General features: G+C 32.2%; 1 protein-coding gene across 1 annotated transcript in view; it reads right to left on the bottom strand.

Moving 5' to 3' along the window:
- Det (baculoviral IAP repeat containing deterin) overlaps window positions 1-18820 on the bottom strand; it is a 37504-nt gene extending 18684 nt beyond the window's left edge. Inside the window, exons 1-2 of the mRNA XM_035362951.2 lie at window positions 18596-18820; window positions 9692-9801 (exon numbers count right to left, since the gene is read on the bottom strand). Coding sequence (XP_035218842.1) covers window positions 9692-9801; window positions 18596-18697 — 212 coding nt within the window. The 5' untranslated portion in view covers window positions 18698-18820. The remainder of the gene's footprint in view (window positions 1-9691; window positions 9802-18595) is intronic.
- Window positions 18821-24325: the final 5505 nt, after the last annotated feature.

Genomic DNA, 24325 nt, shown 5'->3' on the forward strand with positions numbered 1-24325 from the left:
AATGCACAAGTAGCTTTGAAAGTAGCTGATGGGCAGCAATTATAAAAAAAAAAGAGGGGAGGACAGGATTTTTTTTTTTTTTAACAAACCAAAATTTAATTTAAATATCCAACAAAAATCAGTGTTATATTTGCAAATTTTCCAGGGTTAGGTTCGATGCTTTTACCGAACCATCTACCTCAGCTGCCAAATGAACAAGATAAGAATGGCTAGACAGGAGTTAAACTACTAGCGCCATTTATTGATGAAACAAGAAAACTAAAACATAATTTCCTTAAAGGCCAAAGGTAAAGATGGATTGGAATCAGGGTTGTTAACTAGAATAGAAAGTTTTTTTTTTTTTTTTTTTTTTAAATGTGAAATTACTCTAGCATATCCAATTTTGTTGTTTGACTTCTAAATTAATCGTTGTTCGGCATGTTATTTCAACCTAAACCAAAATTTGTCAATGAAATTTAAAACTTTTTACTAGATATTTATAAAAACATACAAAGAAAAATAACAAATTTATACTTATATTTTGCCTGAAATCTAAAAGTTGATATCGGCCTGAAATTTCTGTTGGTCTGAATTTGGAATTCAGACAGTTAAATATTAAAATTTTCAGACTGACATTTATTCCACTAATTCTAATATATTGAACCACTAAGTAACTTTCTTTTAATTTAAACTAAAAAGAAATATATGAAAGCTTCCCAAGAGTCCCAAAATTTGAGAATAAATAATGAAAACCTATTCTCTTTCTTTTATTTATTAGATTTTCTATGACGCAAAACAGAAATAATAATATTTGTATGTAAATTATTGTAAACATCTTTGTCTTTTACTACACTTTTCAGTTACATCAACTCATGGCGTTTCGATTTTCATGAAGTTTGTCATCTTGGAGGGAAATTACTAAAAAACATCATCACAAATTGTAGATACTCATTAGCAGTCTGGTTCTTTTCATAGACTTATTAATTTTCAACTGCAAAAAACTGTTCTCATGTAAATTCACTCAAAAACAAAGCGAGTATTCTTACTGCAAAAATTCGTACTTTAAGATATTTATTTTTTGACAAGTACTAATAAAAGTTAATCAAATTTGTATCTTAAAATCTTCGAACAAGTTTTATATCACAGTGTAAATTAATTAGCTCTATTTCTAGATTTTCCGAAGAGTTACGTTCATTTTTGGTAATGAATATACTCCAAACCATTAAAATCTTAAACATTTGTTTTTCAGAGTCTTGTCATAATAATGCTAATTAATTTATGGGAAATGTTCGAGAGCCGAATTTGACTTTGACACTGCTTTACTAGAAAAGAATACAGTCAAAAGTCGTTAATCCGGGCTCGTCGGGACTTCCGGATTATAGAACATCAGTTTAAATCTGGCAAGATGGCATGTAGAAATTATAAAATTAAAAATATGAAACCGTAATTTATGATATAAAGAACAATTATGATCTAAAGGGTATCAAAATTTACAAAAAAAAATTTAATATTTATTTGTTTACTTTATTAAACATTTCTTTCAATGTAAGTTGTTTATGTTGCTTCGTTTTATGTGATAATACTTTCTCTTTAATTCTATAAACAGACATAATTTTTTGTTCAGTTACAAAGTTCCGCCGTTCAAGTCCTATAATTGCTGTGTCGAGAATACCGACTAATTTGTCGATCAAAATTTTTTCATTTTCAATAACCTCTGTGTCACTTTCTTCACTATCGGAAGCGAATTATAATGACAAGGAAATTGATTTAAATCATATCAAAGACGGAGTACATCGAGATGAAATACTACATTTAGTAAGGAATTACTATAAGCCAAATAAAACAAAAACATCTGCCCTGAAGATAAGGATAGTGCTGACAGATCAACTTCCAATTCATAGCGCGCTGCGGCATTCCCCCCCCCCTTGCCGTAGAGCAGCGTGAAATTGATAAACAGATTTCGGAATGGTTAGAGAAACAAAGGATATGCCTTTATCCATTTTTTGCAGCAATTCCACTTTTTGTTTGATGGACATCGAAACATACTTTCGCTTTGTAGATCCTTTGGGAGCTCCAGCATCGGAAATTCTATTTGACATAATCGAAAGTTCAAGCTTACTTTTATAAAATTGCTCTAACAGTCTGCAAAAAATAATAAGCCGGATCCAATTCGAAGATTTAAGGAACAACGCAATCTGCTACGTTAACTGAAATAGATAATTAGATAATTTTAGCTTATACCGTCCGTTATACATTAAACGCGCTGGCGTAAACATATAATGCGCATGCGCACATGCACAGCCGTAAAGGTCTTACGTGCATGCGTTAATACGACGCATGCGCAGAAAGTTTGTAGCTTTGAGGTCCGAATTAACGACTTTTGACTGTATATGTGATTAAAATTCATTTGGGATGTCCACATTGCTAGTTTTAAACAAGCGAAGTCAGAGCAGATGCAGCATAGTGATGTCAGACTACTTCCTGGTAACCTCACCTACGAGGATCATGTTGGCAAGAAGTCACACAAAGGAATGACCTAGCCCTTCTTTTTTACCCTACCTAAGTATAACACTATATCTTCAATAACCACTTTCCTTACACCCCTGCATGAAGGAAAAATAGAATGGATGGATTATAAGATTATTTGATGGCTTCTTCTGAAATGCAGAGTTTGGGCTATTCTTCAACTTAATAACACAAGCTTCATTCAAATGATGAATGCTTTGAAACAGTAGCATCTTGTTTTAGCTGAGCTTATGCTTCATGCCAGTACAGTGGCCTTTTTTCAGCATGGTAACCTTCGTCACTTGGCAACAAATGCAGACTTCAGCCATGCATAGTCAGCTGATGGGAAACGTGTGTGCTGTATGATTATGTGAAATAAAACGGAAATTTCTTTCCATATGCAAAAAATAATTTTTTTAACAATATTTACTGCAAAAAGAAAAATATTTAATACTGTCTGGATTAATTATTGATTTGTTATTCAGGTATGCCCAGATATGCAGGAATTTACTTACTCAGAAAAATATATTATGTGGAAATAGACTTTTACTGTTTTTTCATTCGTGTTTTGTTATGAATTATTTTTAATTAATGCTGTAGGTTTCAGTAAAGCATAATAATCAATTAACTTGATCATATTTCACATTTATTTCCTAATATATTTTTGTTTGATGTTTCATCCCATATTTACTGTTATCATAAAGGTTCCTCTTTTGAAATTTAGTTCCTTTTTTGGATACTCTGTTTCAGTTAGTGTCGGCAATACTGGAATTCACATTAGACTCTTCATGGTGCAGAAAAAATTAAACACTTCCAGAATAGCAAGAAATACAGTTGAAAAAAAATAAATTAAGGTACCCTTCTAAATGCAATTACACACACAATCAGATAAATCTTAGGTCCATACAGGACGTGGGGAAAATGTTGAGAGACCTGAATCAGTATGCTGAGTAAGGCTTGTGTTTTGAGTCAGAACTTCACAGATTTCAAATCATTAAAAATTAACTGTAGAAAGATAGATGGGGGTGAACCCTATAATTATTTATGCCTGATGCAGAACAGAAGCTGGATGATGCAAAAATGACCATTTCTGAGCAGAATATGAAAAATACAAAAATGCCATGAGATGGATTCGAATCATTGATCTGAACATGTATACTACAAATACCTATCCACTGAGCTAAAGTTTACATGGAAAAAAAAATGAGATAAAATTGAAGACAACTACAGTGAAGAAGGAAATATTCCTACATTTAAAAATTGTGCTGGAGAGATAATGATGCAAAGAAACAGTTATATATATAGATCTAACATGTTGTACAGATGTGCTGCATATATATTGTCTGGAAAAGTAATATTCTGAAATGATGTCATAAGATTTCAGTAAAATTTCTAGCACGATTTGTTTCGGCATTATAGTAGAAATTTTCATTTAGCTTACTGAGGTAGTCCTCAACGTAATCAGTCTTTAAGGCTTTATGCAGATTCTTGTTTTTGAGAAACCAAAGGTTTCCAGTAATAAGATGAAGCAATTTAGTTTTCAAAATTTGAAGCTTATTAATTTTCTTTGCCTATTCCATAGTATTTTTAGTCGCCAGTTTTACAGGGGCTATCCATGCAGCCTTAATACTCTTATGTGTATGCACAAAATAGCTGTTGAACCAGTGCTGAAGCAGATCCAGCCTTGATACCTCTTTTTGAGCATGTGTGAAATTGTTGTCGAGGAGGTGTCGAAGATCACATTTATTTAGCAAGAGTTCAGAATTCTGTGACAGCATTTTCCCCCCCTCAGCATATTGGCATGAATCAAATCACTGATCTGCACAGATTAATTAATGTAATTAAAAATTGTGCTGGAGAGATAATGATGCAAAGAAACAGTTATATATATAGATCTAACATGCAGAGTTGCCAACTCTCCCGATTTAGGCGGGAGACTCCCGATTTTCGACCGATCTCCCGCCAACCCGATTTACAATATATTTCTCCCGACTTTTTCTTATTTTTAAAATTTCTCACGATTTTTATGGAACTTGGCTTAATACTTTGTTATATGAACAAAAGTGATTTTGGACGTCTGAAAGCAATTGAATTTTCTCTAGATTATATCTAAAACAAAACCTTAAGAATTAGATAACTTTTGCTTTGTGAGTGAGAGCATTATACGTATCCCAGAAACGTCGTTCTCCAGTTCTCCAATGGGCAACGAACTCCACTGCGTGTCAGCTGGCATATATTAGCCAATGAGGACAAGGCAAGCTGTTATTTGGATGTTCTTTACAAAGAAGATTCTTTGGTTCTTCAGTTATTTCGTTCAATTTGTGATGAGTTGTGTGAGTGCACGTGCCTTCAGGAAATAGTTTTAGAAATTATCATCTTTTGTTATGTCTGCGAGAATGAAATACTCGTGTACGTTTCAAAAATCGTACAGTTGACTTTCCTTCCATTATTTCCTCAAGGAAATGTAATAAATTTGCGATGTGCACCGCCTGTCGTTGCGATTTTTCGAATTCGCAATGTGGAAGGACGGATGTTCTCAAACATGTGCGAACACAAAAACACAAAGATAACATGAGTTGTTTTTTAAAAAAACGAAAACGAAGGACCAAAAAGTTATTAATACAGAATGTCTGTTCTCTGCCTTTTTACTGGAGCACAACCTGCCACTGAATGCATCGGATCACGCTGCAGCTTTATTTAGAAAAATGTTTCTCGACAGTGAAATTGCTAAGAAACACTCAAGTGCAAGAATCAAAACAGGTGCAATTGTTAAAGAAATGGGTTTGAAAAATAAATCTTCAGTTATTGATTGCACAAAACAGCTCCGTTCTGCCTCTCTACGGATGGAAGCCATAATACCGATTCAAAACTGTATCCAATTGTTGTTTCTTTTTTTAATCCAGATTCTTCAGAAATTGAGTGCAGTTTACTTTTTGTCCCCATTTTAGAAGGACATTTGACAGGCTTTAATATACCACAGTTAATTATTAAACTTTAAAAGAAAATGCAGGCACTCTGGATAATTGCTTAGCACTTGGTGCCGATAATGCACCAGTATTGGTAGGCTTGAAGACTGGCGTTGCAGGCATCTTAAGAAAGGAAAATTCAGATTTGCAGATTATGAGGTGCACCTGTCACCTCTTAAATTTAGCAGCTGAAAAAGGGGCAGCTTCTTTACCAATAAATGTGGATGAACACATTGCAAATATTTATTATTATCTTAAAAGGAGTTCTAAAAGGAAGGAAAAATTGAAACAGTTCCAACAGCTGCATAACAGCAGTTTACAATTAGAAAACTTGAATGAAGTAATAAAATCAGCTAGGATTGACACCCAGTGGAGTTTAATTGCAAAACTGAAAGGTGCTGATGGAATTTTAAAATATAGTCAACTGTCTAGAATTGTGTTGGCCATCTTGACAGTTCCCCATAGTAGTGCAGAGTGTGAGAGGATTTTCAGTGTTGTTGCGTAAACGAGGACTAAATTTAGATCTAATATTAGTGATGACACATTAGAAAAACTTTTCTTATCGAAAGCAGGCCTACGTGGCAATTGCAGTGAACAAAATTAGGAAAAACTAAAATTCCCTCCTTTTTTTTTCCCCCTTAAACGATGCAAGTAATAAAAATGTTTTTTTATGCGTAAGGTATTTTTCGTGTTGCTTGCATTTAAAAATTAGTTACTATTTAAAGTTAATTCATTATTAAAAACCATATTTTTATCATTTAAAAAGTCTTTTTAACATTGTGAAAAATCTCCTGATTTTTGAGTGTCATAGGTTGGCAAGTATGAACATGATGTACAGAAGCTAACACACTGTCAAAAGTCATTAATATGGACACCCATAATCAGGGATTATCTACGTAGGTTTTTTTTTTTTTTTTTTTTTTTCCCAACCTCCGATCGCACAGTATGATGGCCAGGTATGCGGCAGGTAATTGGTGTACGTAGTAGGCGACTGCGCATCTCCCCCTCCACATGCTCTGTCACTGGCGTATTCAACACGCCATTTTCTATTGAGTTGCAGTCACGTAAACATGGCTGTCGCTATTGATTCTCCCGCCAAGTGTGAATTGATAGCTGTTATTCGTTTCTTGCAAGCAGAAGGGAAAGTGCAACGGAAATTCATCGAAGAATGAGCCGAGCGTATGGAAACAGCTTTATGAGTAATGGCAGTGTTCATGAATGGTGTCGAAACTTTAAAGATGGCCGAACTGATGTGCATGATGAAGGGGGTCAAGGACGCAAGTCTGTCGCTACAGATAACATTGTTCAACAAGTTGACCAAGCAAAATCGAAGGTTCACCATAAGTGAATTATCGATGAAATTTCCGGAAGTTTTAAGATCTTCCCTGTACTGTATTGCTACCGAACAGTTGCGCTACAGAAAAGTTTGTGCTCGCTGGGTCCCACAGATGTTGACTGACGACTACAAAACTCGCCGAATGGTTGTAGTGTTTGAGTTTCTTGACCGTTACAATACTGATGGAGAAGAAGTTTTGAAATCCATTGTGACAGGTGATGAGACATGGGTTCAATATGACACTCCCGAAACGAAACGACAATCACAACTATGGATGCACACAAATTCTCCAAGGAGACCCACAAAATTCAAACGAACCTTTAACAACCGTTAGGTTATGGCAACTGTTTTTTGGGACCAAAACGGTGTGTTGCTTGTGGAGTTTATGCAGCCTGGAAAAACAATTAATGCAGATAATATTGTGAAACTTTGGAACGCTTATGGAGAGCTATTCAAAACAAACAAAGAGGCATGCTGACTTCTGGTACTGTTCTGATCCACGACAATGCCTGTCCTCACAGTGCTCGTGTAACCCAACGGCTCCTTCAGCAATTTCAATGGGACATTTTCGAACATCCACCATATACTCCCAACGTAGCGCTGAGTGACTTTCATCTGTTCCCTGAACTGAAGCAGTGGCTTGGCGGGAAGCGCTTCCAAAATGACGTGGAGCTGAAAGAAACCATCACAACGCACTTCCAATCATTGGTGGGGACATTTTATGAAAAGAGTATTGCAAAGCTTGTTCACAGATATGACAAATGCCTCAATCGTCAAGGTGGTTATGTAGAGAAATAACCTGTATTGTAGATTACTTTTGGAAATAAAATCTTTTTTTTATATTCACCCGTCTTTTCTTTATAGCCCATCGAAGGCTGAAAAAAAAAAAAAAGAATAGCCCTCATATAATCCAGACCTCAAAGCTACAAACTTTCTGCACATGCGTCAACACATAATGCGTCCACGCATGCACGTAATTCTTTTATGCATGCGCATATGCGCATAATACAGTATAAGCTAAGCTAAAATTACCTAATTATCTATTTCAGTTAATGTTGCAGATTGTGTTGTTACTTAATTTTCGAATTGGATCCAGCTTATTATTTTTTGCAGACTGTTAGAGCAATTTTATAAAAGTAAGCTTGAACTTTCGATTATGTCAAAGAGAATTTCAAATACATCTACAAAGCAAAAGTATGTTTCGATGTCCATCAAACAAAAAGTGGAATTGCTGCAAAAAATGAATAAAGGCATATCCTTTGTTTCTCTAACCATTCGGAAATCTGTTTATCCATTTCACGCTGCTCTGTGGCGGGAAAGGGGGGGACGCCGCGGCGCGCAATGAATTCGAAGTTGATCTGTCAGCAATATCCTCATCTTCAGGGCAGATGTTTTTATTTTATTTGGCTTATAATTCCTTACTAAATGCAGTATTTCATCTCGATGTACTCCATCTTTGATATGATTTAAATCAAATTCCTCATCGTTATAATTCGCTTCCGATAGTGAAGAAAGTGACACAGAGGTTATTGAAAACAAAACAATTTCTATTGACAAATTAGTCGGTATTCTCGACACAGTGATTATAGGACTTGAACAGCGGAACTTTGTAACTGAACAAGAAATTACGTATGTTTATAGAATTAAAGAGAAAGTGTTATCACATAAAACGAAGCAACTTAAATAACTTACATTGAAAGAAATGTTTAATAAAGTAAACAAATAAATATTAAGCTTTTTTTTTTTTTTTTTTTTTTGTAAATTTTGATACCCTTTAGATCATAATTGCTCTTTATTTCATAAATTACGGTTCCATATTTTTAATTTTATAATTTCTGCATGCCATCTTACCAGATTTAAACTGATGATCTATAATCCAGAATCACCAAAGTCCCGACGAGTCCGCATTAACGACTTTTGACTGTATTTATTTTGATTAACAACATCTATGGAGCATTGTCAAAAAATTTTTTGTCAAAGTACGTATTCTATTAGTTTTTTGATTTTGTACAGTATTCCTCAATTTCTGGTAGCCCTAGAGATTTAGCGATGACCTTAGTGCAACAACCTTAGAAGTAATCAGAAAAAAATCTTAGAATGTGCCAAATTTTGGCAATGTGCATGAGAATTCTCCAGTTTTGTCAAGCAAAGTTGTATCCTTTCTTTTTGCTGCATTTCTGTTTTTCAACAGTTTACATAGACAAATTGTAATATCTTTTGTTTTAAATTCAGTTATTTAAAATAAAATATATTACATGGTCTATTTAAACTGTTAAATTTATATTATAGTTTGTCTATGTAACTATTTCTCTTACTGAATATGCCAGCAATGGAAGAAAATTCAACAAAATTTTCACAGGAATGCAGCACGTTTCAGAAAAATTGCTAAAATGAACAACTTCATTATTCACAGTTTCAATTCACAGTTCAACATTCACAGTTTGAATCAATTATGAAAGTGATGGCACATATTAACCATTAGAATAAAAGAAATAAAAATCCATTCTAAATAGGTTTATTAGTTGACTTTCAAGATAAATACCTAATTAAAACCTAAATCATTCTTTTTTTCTTTTCCTTCTGTAAAAAACTGTCATCCTGCATTTTTTGCAGTAATAAATAAGTACCAAACACACAAATTTGTAGGCAGAATTTAGTTATTATAACTGCTTTTACTAAATTTTACTACAGCCCATTATTAATAAACAAATAAATTTATTTATATGTGCAGATTATCAAATTCCAGTTCCAAAACATTTTAAATATCATTCTTAGAAATTTTTCAACAATTCATAATGCAACAACTATGATAAAATATAGTTTAGCAAAACATTTTATTCTGCTTGAAGAAGAGATAAATACATAGTAACAACAATATAAAATAAACATAAGCTATTTTAAATACCAGGGTTCATCTTCTAACTGCCAACCATCTAATTCCTTGAAACAAACATAACACTGAACAAGATCTGGTTCTATATCTGTTGGACAATGGAAAAATCCGGCTTCAGCCATCTAAATAAATGGGTTCATAATGCAACAAATTAAACATTGGTATAAAACTAACTAATACACTTAAAAGCATTTAACTCATACACTTGAGAAAAATCATTCACAGTTACTTTCAAACTCCTAATACATGTAATTTTAAGTTAAAGTTCAAAGTGACATTACACATATCTATAAAATATATTTTTCAAACAAAATTTAGCAAGTCAATAATTAATATATTACATCAGTCAGTTAATACATAATTAATGTAAAAAATGATTGATTTAATTATTATCTGAGAATTTAAAAAAAAAAAAAAAACTTACAAACACACCTTTAGATTTAATGAAATCCTAAGTCACATGTAATAGCTCTCATAATTTTTAGGCCAGCTCTGCTCATGTTGATTCATCATATGCTTCCAGAGTTATTTTACCTTATCTTTAAAGAATTTTTTAATCCATTTTGCATATCGGGAAAAATACATATTTCAGGGTATTCCTTGGCGAAAATTGGGAATTTTTTTGGCACCATTCTTACAATAGTTTACGTGCAAAAGAATTTTTTAATCCATTTTGCATATCAGGAAAAGTATATATTTCAGGGTATTCCTTGGCGAAAATTGGGAATTTTTTTGGCACCATTCTAGTTTACGTGCAATGCCCTCTCAAGTCATATAACATCCAAAACATAATTAAAGCATTAAAAAATTATAATCTCAATAAACTGTGCTTTAAATCAAAATAAAACAAGGACATAAAACTGGAAATACATATTTGCTTAATTTGCGCAGTACAAAAAGGAAATATTAACTTACCTTATTTAGAAATTTCTGTGTCTTCAATGTGTCAAATACAGAATTCCTTAACATAATCCAAAAACTATTTAAAATTATCTCAACTAGAATCTGTATACTGCCATCATCACATAAATTCACAAAAGTGAAAATAAAACATATCTTCCATACTGCCGGTGGCATTTCTTTCAAAAATTGCTTTTTATTACACCTCACATACATACCTTCCATAGTGTTGAAATTAGCTCCGGTTTCCAAATCCTTAAATCTCACCGCATAATTCACTGAGAGTTGAACGAAGCCATTTAAACCTTCATTTACACACCAGCCAATCCAATGTTTTTTCTCCCATTCATTCCAAAGCATGCAGAATCTTTGGGTTAATCATACCACCGACAGGCATTTTATGCTGTAAAGCACAAAATAAGCAACGTACTTCCTAACCAACATTCAATGCATAAATAAGCCCTGAGAAATAATTTCCCAACAGTCAAAATCGCCACAATCCCGCATTACAACCAATCCCGTCATAATAGGGTTTCTATAACATTCAACGTAAAATACTCAGGTTACCATAAACAGGCAGCAAAGCTTCAAGGATTATATTTTCCCTTTAAAAAAATCATCAGGAAATTGCACAAACTAAGCACTGCACACTCCCTTGACTTTGTCCACGTACACATCGAACTGTATTCACTTAAAAAGTCAAAGGAACAGCCAACAAAAACATATATAATTTCAATACACTACATTTTAAATCAAACAATGAAATAACATAAAAAAGGAAATTTATCTTTGCACTGCACAAAGGAAATATCCACTTGCCTTATTTATGAATTAACATGTCTTCAGTCAAATAAAATTCCTTAACAGCATCCAAAAACTTCCTAAAATTATCTGAACTAGAATCTGTATATTGACATCGCCACATAAATTCACAAAATAAAAGTAAAAAATATCCTCCACAGCAACGTTCGACCATGCCCATTTCCTTCCTACAAACAGGACACATAATGGCTACTAAGTAAACCTTCATTTATACACCAGTCAAATAATGCTCTGTTCCCCTTTCTTTCCAAATCATAGAGAAAATTCCAATTCTTCTTACCATATTTAGCCATTTTACCATCTAAACCACAAAACGAGCAATATACTTCCTAACCAATACACACCACAAGCCCTTACGAATTTACCGCAATCATGCGACCGATTACGTCATAATAAGGTTTCCATAACATTCAACTACTCAGACTACCATAAATGAAACAACAACTTCGTGATAATACAAAGGATACCCTTCTCTCGGTGCTACTTTGGAAGACGGTTGCACGGATTTTTGGCGATTTACGTTGGCGCGATTTCTACAAACGTCAGCCATCTTGAAAAACGCTGTTTTTACGCATAGTAAAGTATTCGAAACTTAAAAAAAAAAAAATAAATATCGTTAGAAATAATGGATTAATTTTTTTGTTGAAAATGTCGTTTTTAAGATGGCAGCAAGTGTAAATAAATACATTTACTATGAGTATAAAATACTAAAGTAAGGTTATTATTACTTTCATATAGCAAAGAAGAGAATAAAAACACCGCTATAAAAACATTGTGCCAACGTTTAATTAGATTAAAATATTACTGAAATTGAATATTCAAATAAAAAACATCATCTAACATTTAAAAGAATTAGAATATTATTAAATTTAAATACTTTAAAATATGTTATATATAATATAATATATATATATATATATATATATATATATATTATATAGAATAAATACATTTACTACGAGTATAAAATACTAAAGAAAGGTTAAATTATTACTTTCATATAGCATAGAAATAGAATAAAAATACCACTATAAAAACATTGCGCCAACGTTTAATTGGATTAAAATATTACGTAAATTGAATATCGAATTAAAAACCATCATACCAACGTTTAAAAGAATTAAAATATTACTTAAATTAAATACTTTAAAATAAGTAAATAAGAACGCTTCGTACACTAGAGCTAAAATGACAGCAATTAGTTTATTGTTGGTAAAAAAGGAGGAATGTCTAATAATTTTCTTACAGTTACAGCCGTTATTTCTTCCAACATGACCACAATATCATATACGGCCGTCTCAGAATCGGCTCTTCTAACGGTCTTCATCTGTGATCTACATTTTCGCACTTCATTGAAGAAACAATTAGCGACGTTTCCTTCAAAAATTTAAATTAAATTTCGGTTGATCTTTACATTATGGTAACTTGGTGATTTTTTGGCGAAAATTTGGCAACCAACTCTCCTACAGCAATTTTTTTTCCCCGCCGCCATTTTGTCTTCACGAAGTAAAGACATGTTTCTTTTCTTTTTATCTACTGAACACTTCTTCCAACAATCTACTAGCCGAATTACACTTATGCTAGAAATTTTATCAAACAAAACTGCTTAATCATGACAAATATTCACTGCAAAATTGGGAAAAAGTGCACAATACCATACTCCTTACGCGTTTTTCAAAATAACACATACACATAAACCATGTACACACCGACTTATTTTTACTTAAAAAAACATCCCAGAATTGCACAAAAATGGCATTGCGCACACTCTTCACTATATCCATGTACACTGCTTTTTCTCATAAATTAGAAAAATTTCACGAAAATACATGACAATTTTCTCAATCTTTAAATCCGGTAAAAAGAACATATATGAAATTACCTGATTGCGAAAAAGTATTTACCCTTTACAAATATGAACATTTCCACATATAAAATAAATAAAATATCCAAAAACTTTTACCTCTAAATCATCTATTACATTATACACGTCACCAACGAATTCATACCACAAGCATTACAAATACTTAGTATCAAATATTTAAATTATTTCCATGCATGTTTATTTCAACTTAAACGTATACCAAATTCCTACAAACATAAAATTCACAAAATAACTATCATTTCATTAAAATATAATTAAATTCAAAAACACTACTTAAAATATAAATGAGCAAATACATTAAATTAATAAAAATTACCTTACAATCCTAATTACTTTAAACTAAATCATTGCTAATAACAATTTTCCCTATAATACCAAATTCCTTTCCACCTTACATTTAGAACAATGCATAAAAATAATATCCTCAAATAATTAAAAATACTAACTTACCTAATCTTCTTCAGAATCTTGATTACGTGGCGGATACACTTTTCTAATTCATTCAATAAAATTATTGAAAGATTTTTTATGCGAATTTTTCCTCCATACTTCCTCCGCTAAATAAAAAGCAAACTTCTCTTTATCACAATGCCTAAATACCCATTTCGAATTCACTTTAGTTAGGGCCATGGGATCCAAAAATTAAACAACACTGTTTCACACAACACAGAATAAAGCTAAATACAAAATTTCCACATTTTTTCCCGATTTCCCCCCTTTTCCGATTAAAGAACCGTAATTCGTCTATTAATATCACATGACATATCCCATGATCTCTCATTTCCCTCACGCAAAATAATGCGTAATCGGAACTGAGTACTGCTCACATTATTACCAAAGTCCCAGGTAGTAACCTTTATCGCCTCCAAAATGTCGCCAAACTACCAGTTACCATATTGTAAAGATCAACCATTTAATTTTTTAATGATTTTATTAGTCATTTTATTTATTTATTCTTGCGTCTTTTTCCAGACTGTCTTGTATAGGACTGGCACTTCTAATTTTAGAAATTAAGCCCTGCAGTATTTATATAATGTAAGTACAAGTACAATTTCTATTGCTATTGTAAATTTCAACCTAAATTTCCTCTAACCCTTGTAAGAATTTATAAATAAATCTTTGATTAGGAAATCCAGGCTGGCGAAAATAAGGTCTCAAAGGACAATTTTTTGATTCCGAAACCAAAAATTCTTGGTACTTATCAAAAACAACATTCATTTTTGAAGGAATTCGAAGATATGAATTAAATTTTAAAATGGCGCGGTAATGCACAAATTTTCAGCAACCTATCAGGGAGCTGATTACAGCTCATTAACGCACAAATATTCTAAAACCAATCAGAGAGCTGATTACATCACGCCTAGAGTTAAAATTATTTAAATAATCATACATAATAAAATCATTTTAAAAAAGAAATGCAAAATTAAATTGTATTTTAATATTTAACAGCCATAAATAATGTTTAAAACATTAGATTAAATTTATAGATATTAAAACTAATTACTTTTAAAGTAAGGTGACATCACTGATTACATAATCCACAGCATAAAATTTCATAAAATATGATAAAGAATAAAATTTTTATTTCAAATAAAAATGCAAAATTAAATTGCTTTTTAATATTTAGAAGCCATAAATAATATTTAAAACACGGAATTTATGCATAATAACACGCATTATTTTTTAAATAAAATGTCACAAAGTATCGGTTACCATAAATAACTTATCCAGCAATGGGTTTACCATAACTCGTAATACTCGCCAAAAGAAAAATTGCCAAAAACTCGCCAAAATCCGTGCAACCGCCTACCAAAGTAGCACCCTTCTCTCTAACCCAAAATTCCTCCTGTATCCATTTAGCAAAAAACTGCCTCGCGTCAGATGCTTTTTGATTTACTCCTCAAATAATATTAAATTTGCCCTTAATCCTGTTTTCTTCTTAAACACTTGTGGATTTTAAAATGGCACAAAAGGAAAGGTTTGATCTAACAACCCCCATTAGCGTTCCCACACAGCAACAGGAAAAGGCAGTCTTTAATTTACCTGGTACAGAATTTTCTTTCTTTACATATAAGTTCACCTAAGCACTTTTTTATAAAAGAGAAACATTTCATCACAGTCAAAAGATACAAAACTTGCCCTTCACTATTCATAAAAACACTTAGGACTTATATATTATCATAAACACCTTAGTAGAAGTCGCCAAATTTTCAGAATGTGCCAAACAAAAAAACATTCTGCAGCAAACCATGCTCATAACAATCCTTCAATCAAGCAATATTACCATTTTCAAATGCCTTCCTTTTGTTGTATTTCAAGTTCCAATGGTTGTTATAACAAATCGTGGGATTTTTCCTTTCAACTCAGTGCTGTCCAACTTATCATATCCCACGGGCCATATTTTCTTTATTAAACATTTCGGGGACCAAGAAGGTAGATAAATGAAAAGTCAGTTTATGTTAATTTAAAAAAATATTTTATTTATACTAAAAAGAAAACTTCAAAATATTCATAATATATTAATGAGAACATTGTGGCATAGCTCTAGCACTGTCAGTTACAATAGCAGTGCACTTGTCAAATCCGCCATACTGCTCTACTGAACATTTTAATTGTTTGTAACTATCTTCACCTTTTGTTGTTCCTTGTAATGATTGTAATTTTAAAAATTCTTCTGAATAATTATAGTTTTCATTTACAGTTCTTGTAAAGATAAGCATTTGACTTGTATCGGAAATGTCTGTGCTTTACATGGCGGCATGTTAAAGGCGGTATGAAATTGGTATTTCTGCTGTTCGAAAAAGCATTAATTCATGGTAAGTGCATTTTATTTTATTCTTGTTCTTATTTTGTAGAATGTTATGTTCATTTTTTTTTTTTTTTTTTTTTTTTTAGTATGAATTTCTGTCGTTATTGTTGGTTTTTCTTTAATTGTTTGAAATTTATTTTAGTTATTTTGTTGATTACAGTCAAAAGTCGTTAATTCGGACACCCATAATCCGGACTTCAAAGTTTCAAACTTTCTGCGCATACGTCACGTTGACGCATGCGCGTAAGGCCTTTACGGCTGAGAATATGCTTGTGCGCGTGCGCAAAATACGTTTACGAGTGCGCGTTTAATGTATAACGGACGGTGTAAGCTAAGCTAAAATTATTTAATTATCTATTTCAGTTAATGTTGCAAATTGCGTTGTTCCTTAATCTTCGAATTGGATCCGGCTTATTTTTTGCAGACTGTTAAAGCAATTTATTAAAAGTAAGCTTGAACTTTCGATTATGTCAAATAGAATTTCTGATATATATTTATTAATATGTAAATGATCTACAAAGTGAAAATATGTTTCGAAGTTCATTAAACAAAAAGTGGAATTGTTAAAAAATGGATAAAGGCATATCCTTTGTTTATCTAAACTTTAACGTTTTTTTAACTTTGTTTATCTTTAACGCCGCGGGCGCCGCGCAATGAATTGGAAGTTGATCTGTCAGCACTATCCTTATCTTCAGGGCAGATGTTTTTATTTTATTTGGCTTATAATTCTTTATTAAATGTAGTATTTCATCTCGATGTACTCCATCTTTGATATGATTTAAATCAAATTCCTCGTCATTATAATTCGCTTCCGATAGCGAAGAAAGTAAGAGAGGTTATAGAAAACGAAAAAATTTCAATTGACAAATTAGTCCGTATTCTCGACACAGCAATTATAGGACTTGAACAGCGGAACTTTGTAACTGAACAAGAAATTACGTATGTTTATAGAATTAAAGAGAAAGTGTTATCACATAAAACGAAGCAACTTAAATAACTTACATTGAAAGAAATGTTTAATAAAGTAAACAAATAAATATTAAGCTTTTTTTTTTTTTTTTTTTTTTTTTTTTTTGTAAATTTTGATACCCTTTAGATCATAATTGTTCTTTATTTCAAAAATCACGGTTTCATATTTTTCATTTTATAATTTCTGCATGCCATCTTACCAGATTTAAACTGATGATCTATAATACGGAATCGCCGAAGTCCCGACGAGTCCGGATTAACGACTTTTGACTGTATTGCGTACCGTCTGAATTGTGCAATTCGTAGATGTTTTTTAAAGGTGAAACAGAATGCTGTATACATCGTATTCTTTGAAATTTATTGTTGTTTATGAAATTTTATGAAAGTGAGGTGTGCGTAGTTTGTATATTCGTTTGTTGCGTAAATTGTGCAATTCGTAGATTTTTTTAAAGTTGAAACAGGACGCTGTGTACATGGTATTCTTTGAAATTTGTTGTTATGTTAATTTATTAAAGTAAGATGTGCGTAGTTCGTAAATTAGTTTGTCGCCTAAATTGTGCAATTCGTAGATGTTTTTTTAAGTTTAAACAGGATGCTGTGTACATGATATTCTTTGAAATTTATTGTCGTTATGTTAATTTATTAAAGCGAGGTGTGCGTAGTTCGTAGATTCGTTCATTGCCTAGATTGTGCCATTCGTAGATTTTTTTTAAGTTAAAAAAATATCGCTGTGTACATGGACACTTGTCAAACAATTTTGGTTAGAAACTTTACATTTTTTGCTATCTAAATTTTTTGTTTCTGTTTCGGATCTTTAGCTTAAATTGTGTGTTTAAAACGTTGTTTTTGCATTCGCGAAAAACATATTTTTGGAGACATTTTAGGCTTAAAGTTCGAAATGTAGACAAAAAATTTAGATAGCAATATGCCAGCGTGGAGTTTCTCGCCAAAAAGTGTTTGGCGAGAAATTTGGCGACTTGAGGGCGCATATCAGAGTAGTTCCAATTCTTCTATATGCTTACATTAGTTGTCCAGTTGTAAATGCAAGATATTACTGTCATCTACTGAGAAATGTTTGACACTGATTAAATACAACAAAGCATACTAATAACTCAGGAATAAATATTGCACATCATATTGTTGACTTAGTAATTTGAGTTCATACATACACACCAACAGCCTAAAGTTTTAGTTGAAATATAATATAATAGACAAATTTCTACATTTTCCCATCATCTTACATACATTCATAATCTCAGCATGTCAGCCGAAATTTGAATCAAAATTTTAGAAATTACCTTCCTCATTATCATAGTTTATTAAGTTTATCATAAACAAAATTTAGCAAAGCTCAACAAAAGTAACTTCAATTCAAGATTAGTTGACTCTTTGATAAATTATAAACAATTAAATCTTTACTCAGAAACATCGATGCTTTTTATAATATGTTATATTTACACTAAATGAAAAAAAAATATTAAATTCTGGAAGATTAACAATCATGACAGTTACATTAATTATAAATATTTACCTTTACAGCGCTGCATTTTGCATCTTCCCCAAATGGCCAATTTTGAAATGATTTCAAACGATTAGCTTCTGTATACATTTCATCACATTGTTGTCGTGACATAGTAAAGTTTTTATTTAAGCGATATACATATATATATATACAAAACTAAGAACAAAACCAGATAATCTTACGTTGAAAATAAACACCGCCAAAATTTTTAAACAAAATAACTGTTGTTGCCAGTTGTGAAAGTTAACAAAAAGTTTCAGAATTGTTCGCGATTGTAGTGAAATGGGGCCCTCTGGTAGCGAATCACTGACACAAAAATAGACCTAAGATGAGCAGCAGAAAACAGGTGGTTGTTGTAGTAAGTGTTATCGTGTACTGTGAAAGTGGAATTTATGAGAATGGCGTGTGCAAACACAAACTGTTGTGTGCTCAGTCTGCTTCAAAATGTTCTAGAAACCCGGAATTACGTTTCCATAAATTTCCGAATGCAAAGAGTAGACTAAGAAAGTCTTGCTTTGGATCTAATGTTCTTGTTAGCTGAAGTATTCACATTTGTTTGGCACTAAAGTAAAATAATAATAGTATTTCAATAAATTAACTCATAATTTTAACAATTAATCTAAATTTTTTCATATTTTAAATTTTCGAGCTGCAAAAATGAAACCCAAAGACAACATGATTCTTCTAGCCCACCATCGAGCGAGCGGTAAAAGCCGCTGAACACTGGTAGTTCGGTCCGGAGTTCTAGTCCTGGCGAACGGGCTGGCTGCATGGGCGTTTTCGTGGTTTTCCCTATGTGTAACGTGGATACGAGTCAGTTTTCCTTAAAAAGACCTTGTAGTGTCGCTTCAGTTCCGTCAAGTTTATAATTAAGTTTAGTTAAAGCGGAATGGCAACACTTTCTAGTCTCCACGAAAAACGAAGTAAACAAAGTTCGGTTTTCTGTCACGCGATTCAACGTGCATGTAAAACGTAAATAAATTTCATGAATAAATATCTATAACTTTGTAAGGAATAAAATATTGGTTTTTATTGGAGTCAGAGAAGTGTTATTTTCCTAAATTTGCATATGAGACACTTCAGACCTCCACGGGGCATCCCTCCCTTTCCATGTAGTGCCTAAGGGCGGAGCATGTAATAAGTTTTAAAAAACATGAGTCGTCTAGATTAATTACGGAAGCACCCGAGGCCTACTTCTGGAAGCACCTTCTGTGACATCGTAGATCCCATAATCCATAATCAGCGAGCTCTTAATTAATTTCACTGACATTGCTACTACTGCTACTACCGAGAACATGTAGCAAATTAGAGTTTCAGAAAGCAGTCTTTCTTTTACTCTGAATCTGGTGAAGATAATCAGTAAAATAAAATGAACAGTTTGGATAAACTATGACGAAAATATTAAGTCAAGTGGCCTCCATTGAGAGACGTACCTATAGTTCTCAACGCTCGTCTACACGAATCGATTTTCTCAGCCGACTTTCTGGTAGACTAAAAATTTTAAGCATCTGCTCATGCGCCAAAATTTGGTCATGATTTCTGCCACGATTTCAGAACTGGTGTTCACTGCTCACTAGCGTACGATAAAATGGGAGTCTCTAGCCAATAAGATTGTTTTGAGTGATCACATGCTTTTCTCCTCATTTTGGAATAAATAATAAACTGGCTGTATTTCGTTGGAGCGAAACTCACATTTTTCAACTAATAGATTTTGATAGAGAAAATGTAGTGTTGTGGGACACGAGTAATATAAATTTTAAAAATAAAAAAATTAAGAGGTTCTCTTATTTTGGTAAGCTCTGTCTTCCCCATTGCCTTATGCATTCAAATATTTTTTGTTCAGGGTGAAAATTATTTTAACTTCCCCAAGAAAAGTTCTAAAAACTATTAATGATGCCATGTCATGTACTAGATGAAAATATTCAGAAACTACTTGAAATTATGGTGGCACTTATTGAAAAAATTCAGAAAACAAAATCTGCAGTAGAGAAATTACGGGCCGGATTTAAAGCAGCGCAGAGACTCATTGACTTCGCGGAAAATGGGAGTTCATCACGTGACAAAGTACATAGCTTTTCCGAAAAGTCCTATACAAGCGATTGTAGCCCAGTGACAAAGAATAGGTATTCCTAGGACGCGTATTTTTACCTCCTCCCTAGGAAACGCAACCCGCGACGAAATTTGGCGATTAATCATGTCTTGGCGAAATTGTGACACCAAGCGCATGCACAAAAGGAAATAACGCTGTCGGTTTATGTTTCAAATTTGTGATGGCTGCGAGTATGTCAAAAGAAGTGGAAAATGAATTTTATTTGATGGATATTCCTACGAAGTAGTGTCTTCCAAGTTCGGAAGAAAAGAGGATTTCGACTTTAAGATCAGATGTGATCTTAATAGTGAAGATAGATGGGAGAATTGGGAAATACATTTTGAAGCTGTTTCCCACATGCATTGGATTGTATTTTCCAAAACAAAACAATGCAAATCGGAAACAGCAAAATTTATTTTTGAGAAAGATGATGTGTGTCAACATGCAAGAGTAAATAAGAAAGAGGCTAGTTTCAGAATTAAAGAATGTTTAGCTGCTTTGTATGTCAGAATTTAAAAAAATAACAATGTCGTGATGAGTATGTAAAAAAGAATCTGTGCACTTTTGATTAAAGTTTCATTTCGGCATACACATCGATGTGATATTGCTGAAGCGTGGAATTGCTTACGCCCAATTGATTCGGTGAAAGAAGTGTTCATCAACTACTTTTGTGCCAGTAAAATAATAATTAATAATATAATCTTTTTATTCTGCTATAAATCCACATAATTCATTGTTAGTAAATACCGTCAAAATGGTGACGATAAAGAACAGTCTCATAAACATGTATCTGAAAATGTAGAATTGTTCTACCTTATGGGCAATATATTTTATTACTTTTCGTGATATTCAGTACCTCATATTTCGTACAATGAGTTTTACTTAAGAAATCGGCATTATTTTAATTGCCCTAGTTAAGAAGCTTTAAAGGCATTTTTTTGCAACAGCTGAAAGAAAGCACATTAAATTGCAATTGTTAAGCATATTAATTCATCCATTATATCATGGAATAATGAATAAATTTATAGTTTCCATATGTATATTGAAATGAGAGCTTCAGAATATAAAATTATTCAGACACGATAGAAGGAAAAATCACTTAACTAATTGATTATTTAATAATAAATTAATTGAATGTTGAAGCAATTAATAACACATCCAGAGGAATCTGTGATTATATTTAGAATTTACTTTTTGATTTAGTTAAATTCTAAATATAATCACAGACTCTTCTGATAGTAACATCAAAAACGTCTACGAAGTCATTGACCAAGAGTGCACTTGGTTATGTCTGTCATTAGTTTAAACCTTGGACACATTATAAGTGACGATATGAATTTGCCCAGCTCTATCTCATTTTGAAACAATGACCAGGAGACAGATCCATAGATCATCTACCCCTCTTCTGTTCCCATTAACTCTTGAGGACGTATTGTTCCATGCTATATACCAGGGCTTAATTTCTAAAATTAGAAGTGCCGGAGCCCTACGGAAGACTGTGAGGAAGAAAAGAAAAAAGAAATAAATAATTAAAATAGCTAATAATTAAATAATAAATTAATTTGATTAAATTAAGTAAGTTAATTAAATTAAGAAAAATATAAAGAGAAATTTCATAAATTATTAAATTAATTTTGAATAGTTGAATTCCAAAGGATGACAAGTATCAGTCTTTTTTTGCAGCACACCAAGAAAAAAAGACAGAACGATTAAAGCTCCACTAAGGAGAATAGTGAGAATTCTAGAAAGAGTATGAGGGTATGGAAAAAAATTTTACTGAAAAGTGTAGCTTTGAAAATAAAGAGGGAAGAGTTCAAGACTACCTGATCGTGATGCCCTGTCTATATAATTCTAACTGTCAAGCAGAAATTTTCCCTGATTACTTTTCCTTAATACAACGTGAGAATAAACATAGGACTTCTCGGTACAAGTGGCAGAAGTGGTCCCGCCGTTTGGTTACATCATTCAGAAAGTACAGCTCTGCAGAAGGAAGTCACTAGCATGGAACGTGCAAAACCAGTGTGTCACTTTTAGTTCTTTGAGGAATACAAAATTTACCCGCTCTTATAAATTCATTGCATATCCTGGAGAATAAGCCTTTGACATATAATTGGGGGCTTTTCTTTCCTCAAAAGTCTCAACCTCTGTGCAAGCCTTGAATGCGATGGAAAAACAGGCTTGCATTCAGAAGTTAGAATCCGATTTTTATGACATGTTTACTATTAAAACAAAATTTCTGTCTTAAAATTGTGGTTCACTTGCATAAAAAAGTGCCTGAGCCCTTTAATTTAGGGCTCCAGCTGAAATGATAATTTATCTCGAAAACTGAAAAGTACCGGAGACGGGCTCCGGCGCAATTTAATGCCACAAAGTGAAGAGAAATTTAAATGCCACCAACCTGCACCCCTTTAATTCTCATTCTAAACTTCAAAATAAATACAAATTTATCTGTATTCAAAATAAATACAGATTTATCGTATGAATTTTTTGTTTGTTTGTTTGTTTGTTCATTCTTCAAAAATCTATTATGTGACCTCAATAATTTGAAAGAAAAAATGAAATTATATCTGAACAATGGCAAGTTCTGTATTTTTAGTAGAAACCCCACTCAATCCCTAAATAGTAAAAATAAATATTTAGGATTAATAAATATTTTTAATATTTGGAAATTTATTATTCCCGAATTATATGACTATAATAACTAAATCCTTTATGCCACTTCTCTTTTACAAAGGTCTTAAATTTACTCACAGAAAGAACGAAGGGTTATAAAAGAAAGTATGGATTTTCATTTTTCTAGAATGAAAAAGTGAAATTATTATTTAATATTTTTATTTAATATAATGACTGCAAAAATGTGCACCTTAATTTTAAGAAAGTATACTGATCTAACACAGTTTTTTCAAAATGCTTTGATCATGTATGAAAACAAATTTTTGTTTATTGAATATATTAATTTTAATATTTTATGCTAACCATAACACAATATAAACCTGAATTGCCAGTGTTGTGAGCAAACAGGCATAGAAATCATAGGAACAGTACACACTCAAGCAATGGTTCAGATACTACTAAATGATACTCGTTCTTCTTTCTGCATAAAAAAATTGCATATGTGATATTTGACAACTCAGGATACCAAACATAATCACTACTCAACCACCTGTAATTATAATGCACTTGCTGGCCTTTTAAATGCTAATTAATAATATATATATATATTATTAATTAGACTATATATTTATTACATCATTTTATATTTTAGTAATTTTAATTTGTTTAAATATAATTTAAAAGATTTTTTTTTTAGTCCAAAGGGATTTGAATCCCGAAGGACTATTAGTTTCGTTTTGGCATTTTGCGTCGGACTCATAAATGTCGGTTCACTTTTCAAACTGTTGCCACAAAATGTTAGAGTCCTGCATTATATTTGAAGAAATTAAATAATGAAAAATCTGCATAAATGTATGTATATTTCTCGTATTGTGATAAAACAACGGTACATAGAGTCATCGAATTTTGAATAACGTAATCCTCCAACGAATATGAGCATGTGGAAGACCAAATTTGAAATTTGTTTTATGATCGATTTCCTATTTTTTAAAACTTTGACGAATTTTTGATTAACAAACTCAAGGATTTCAAAGCGA

Source organism: Stegodyphus dumicola, chromosome 3 (assembly GCF_044657685.1).
Source record: "Stegodyphus dumicola isolate Sdum_Otavi_A_Nest chromosome 3, ASM4465768v1".
NCBI classification, from domain to species: Eukaryota; Metazoa; Arthropoda; class Arachnida; order Araneae; family Eresidae; genus Stegodyphus; species Stegodyphus dumicola.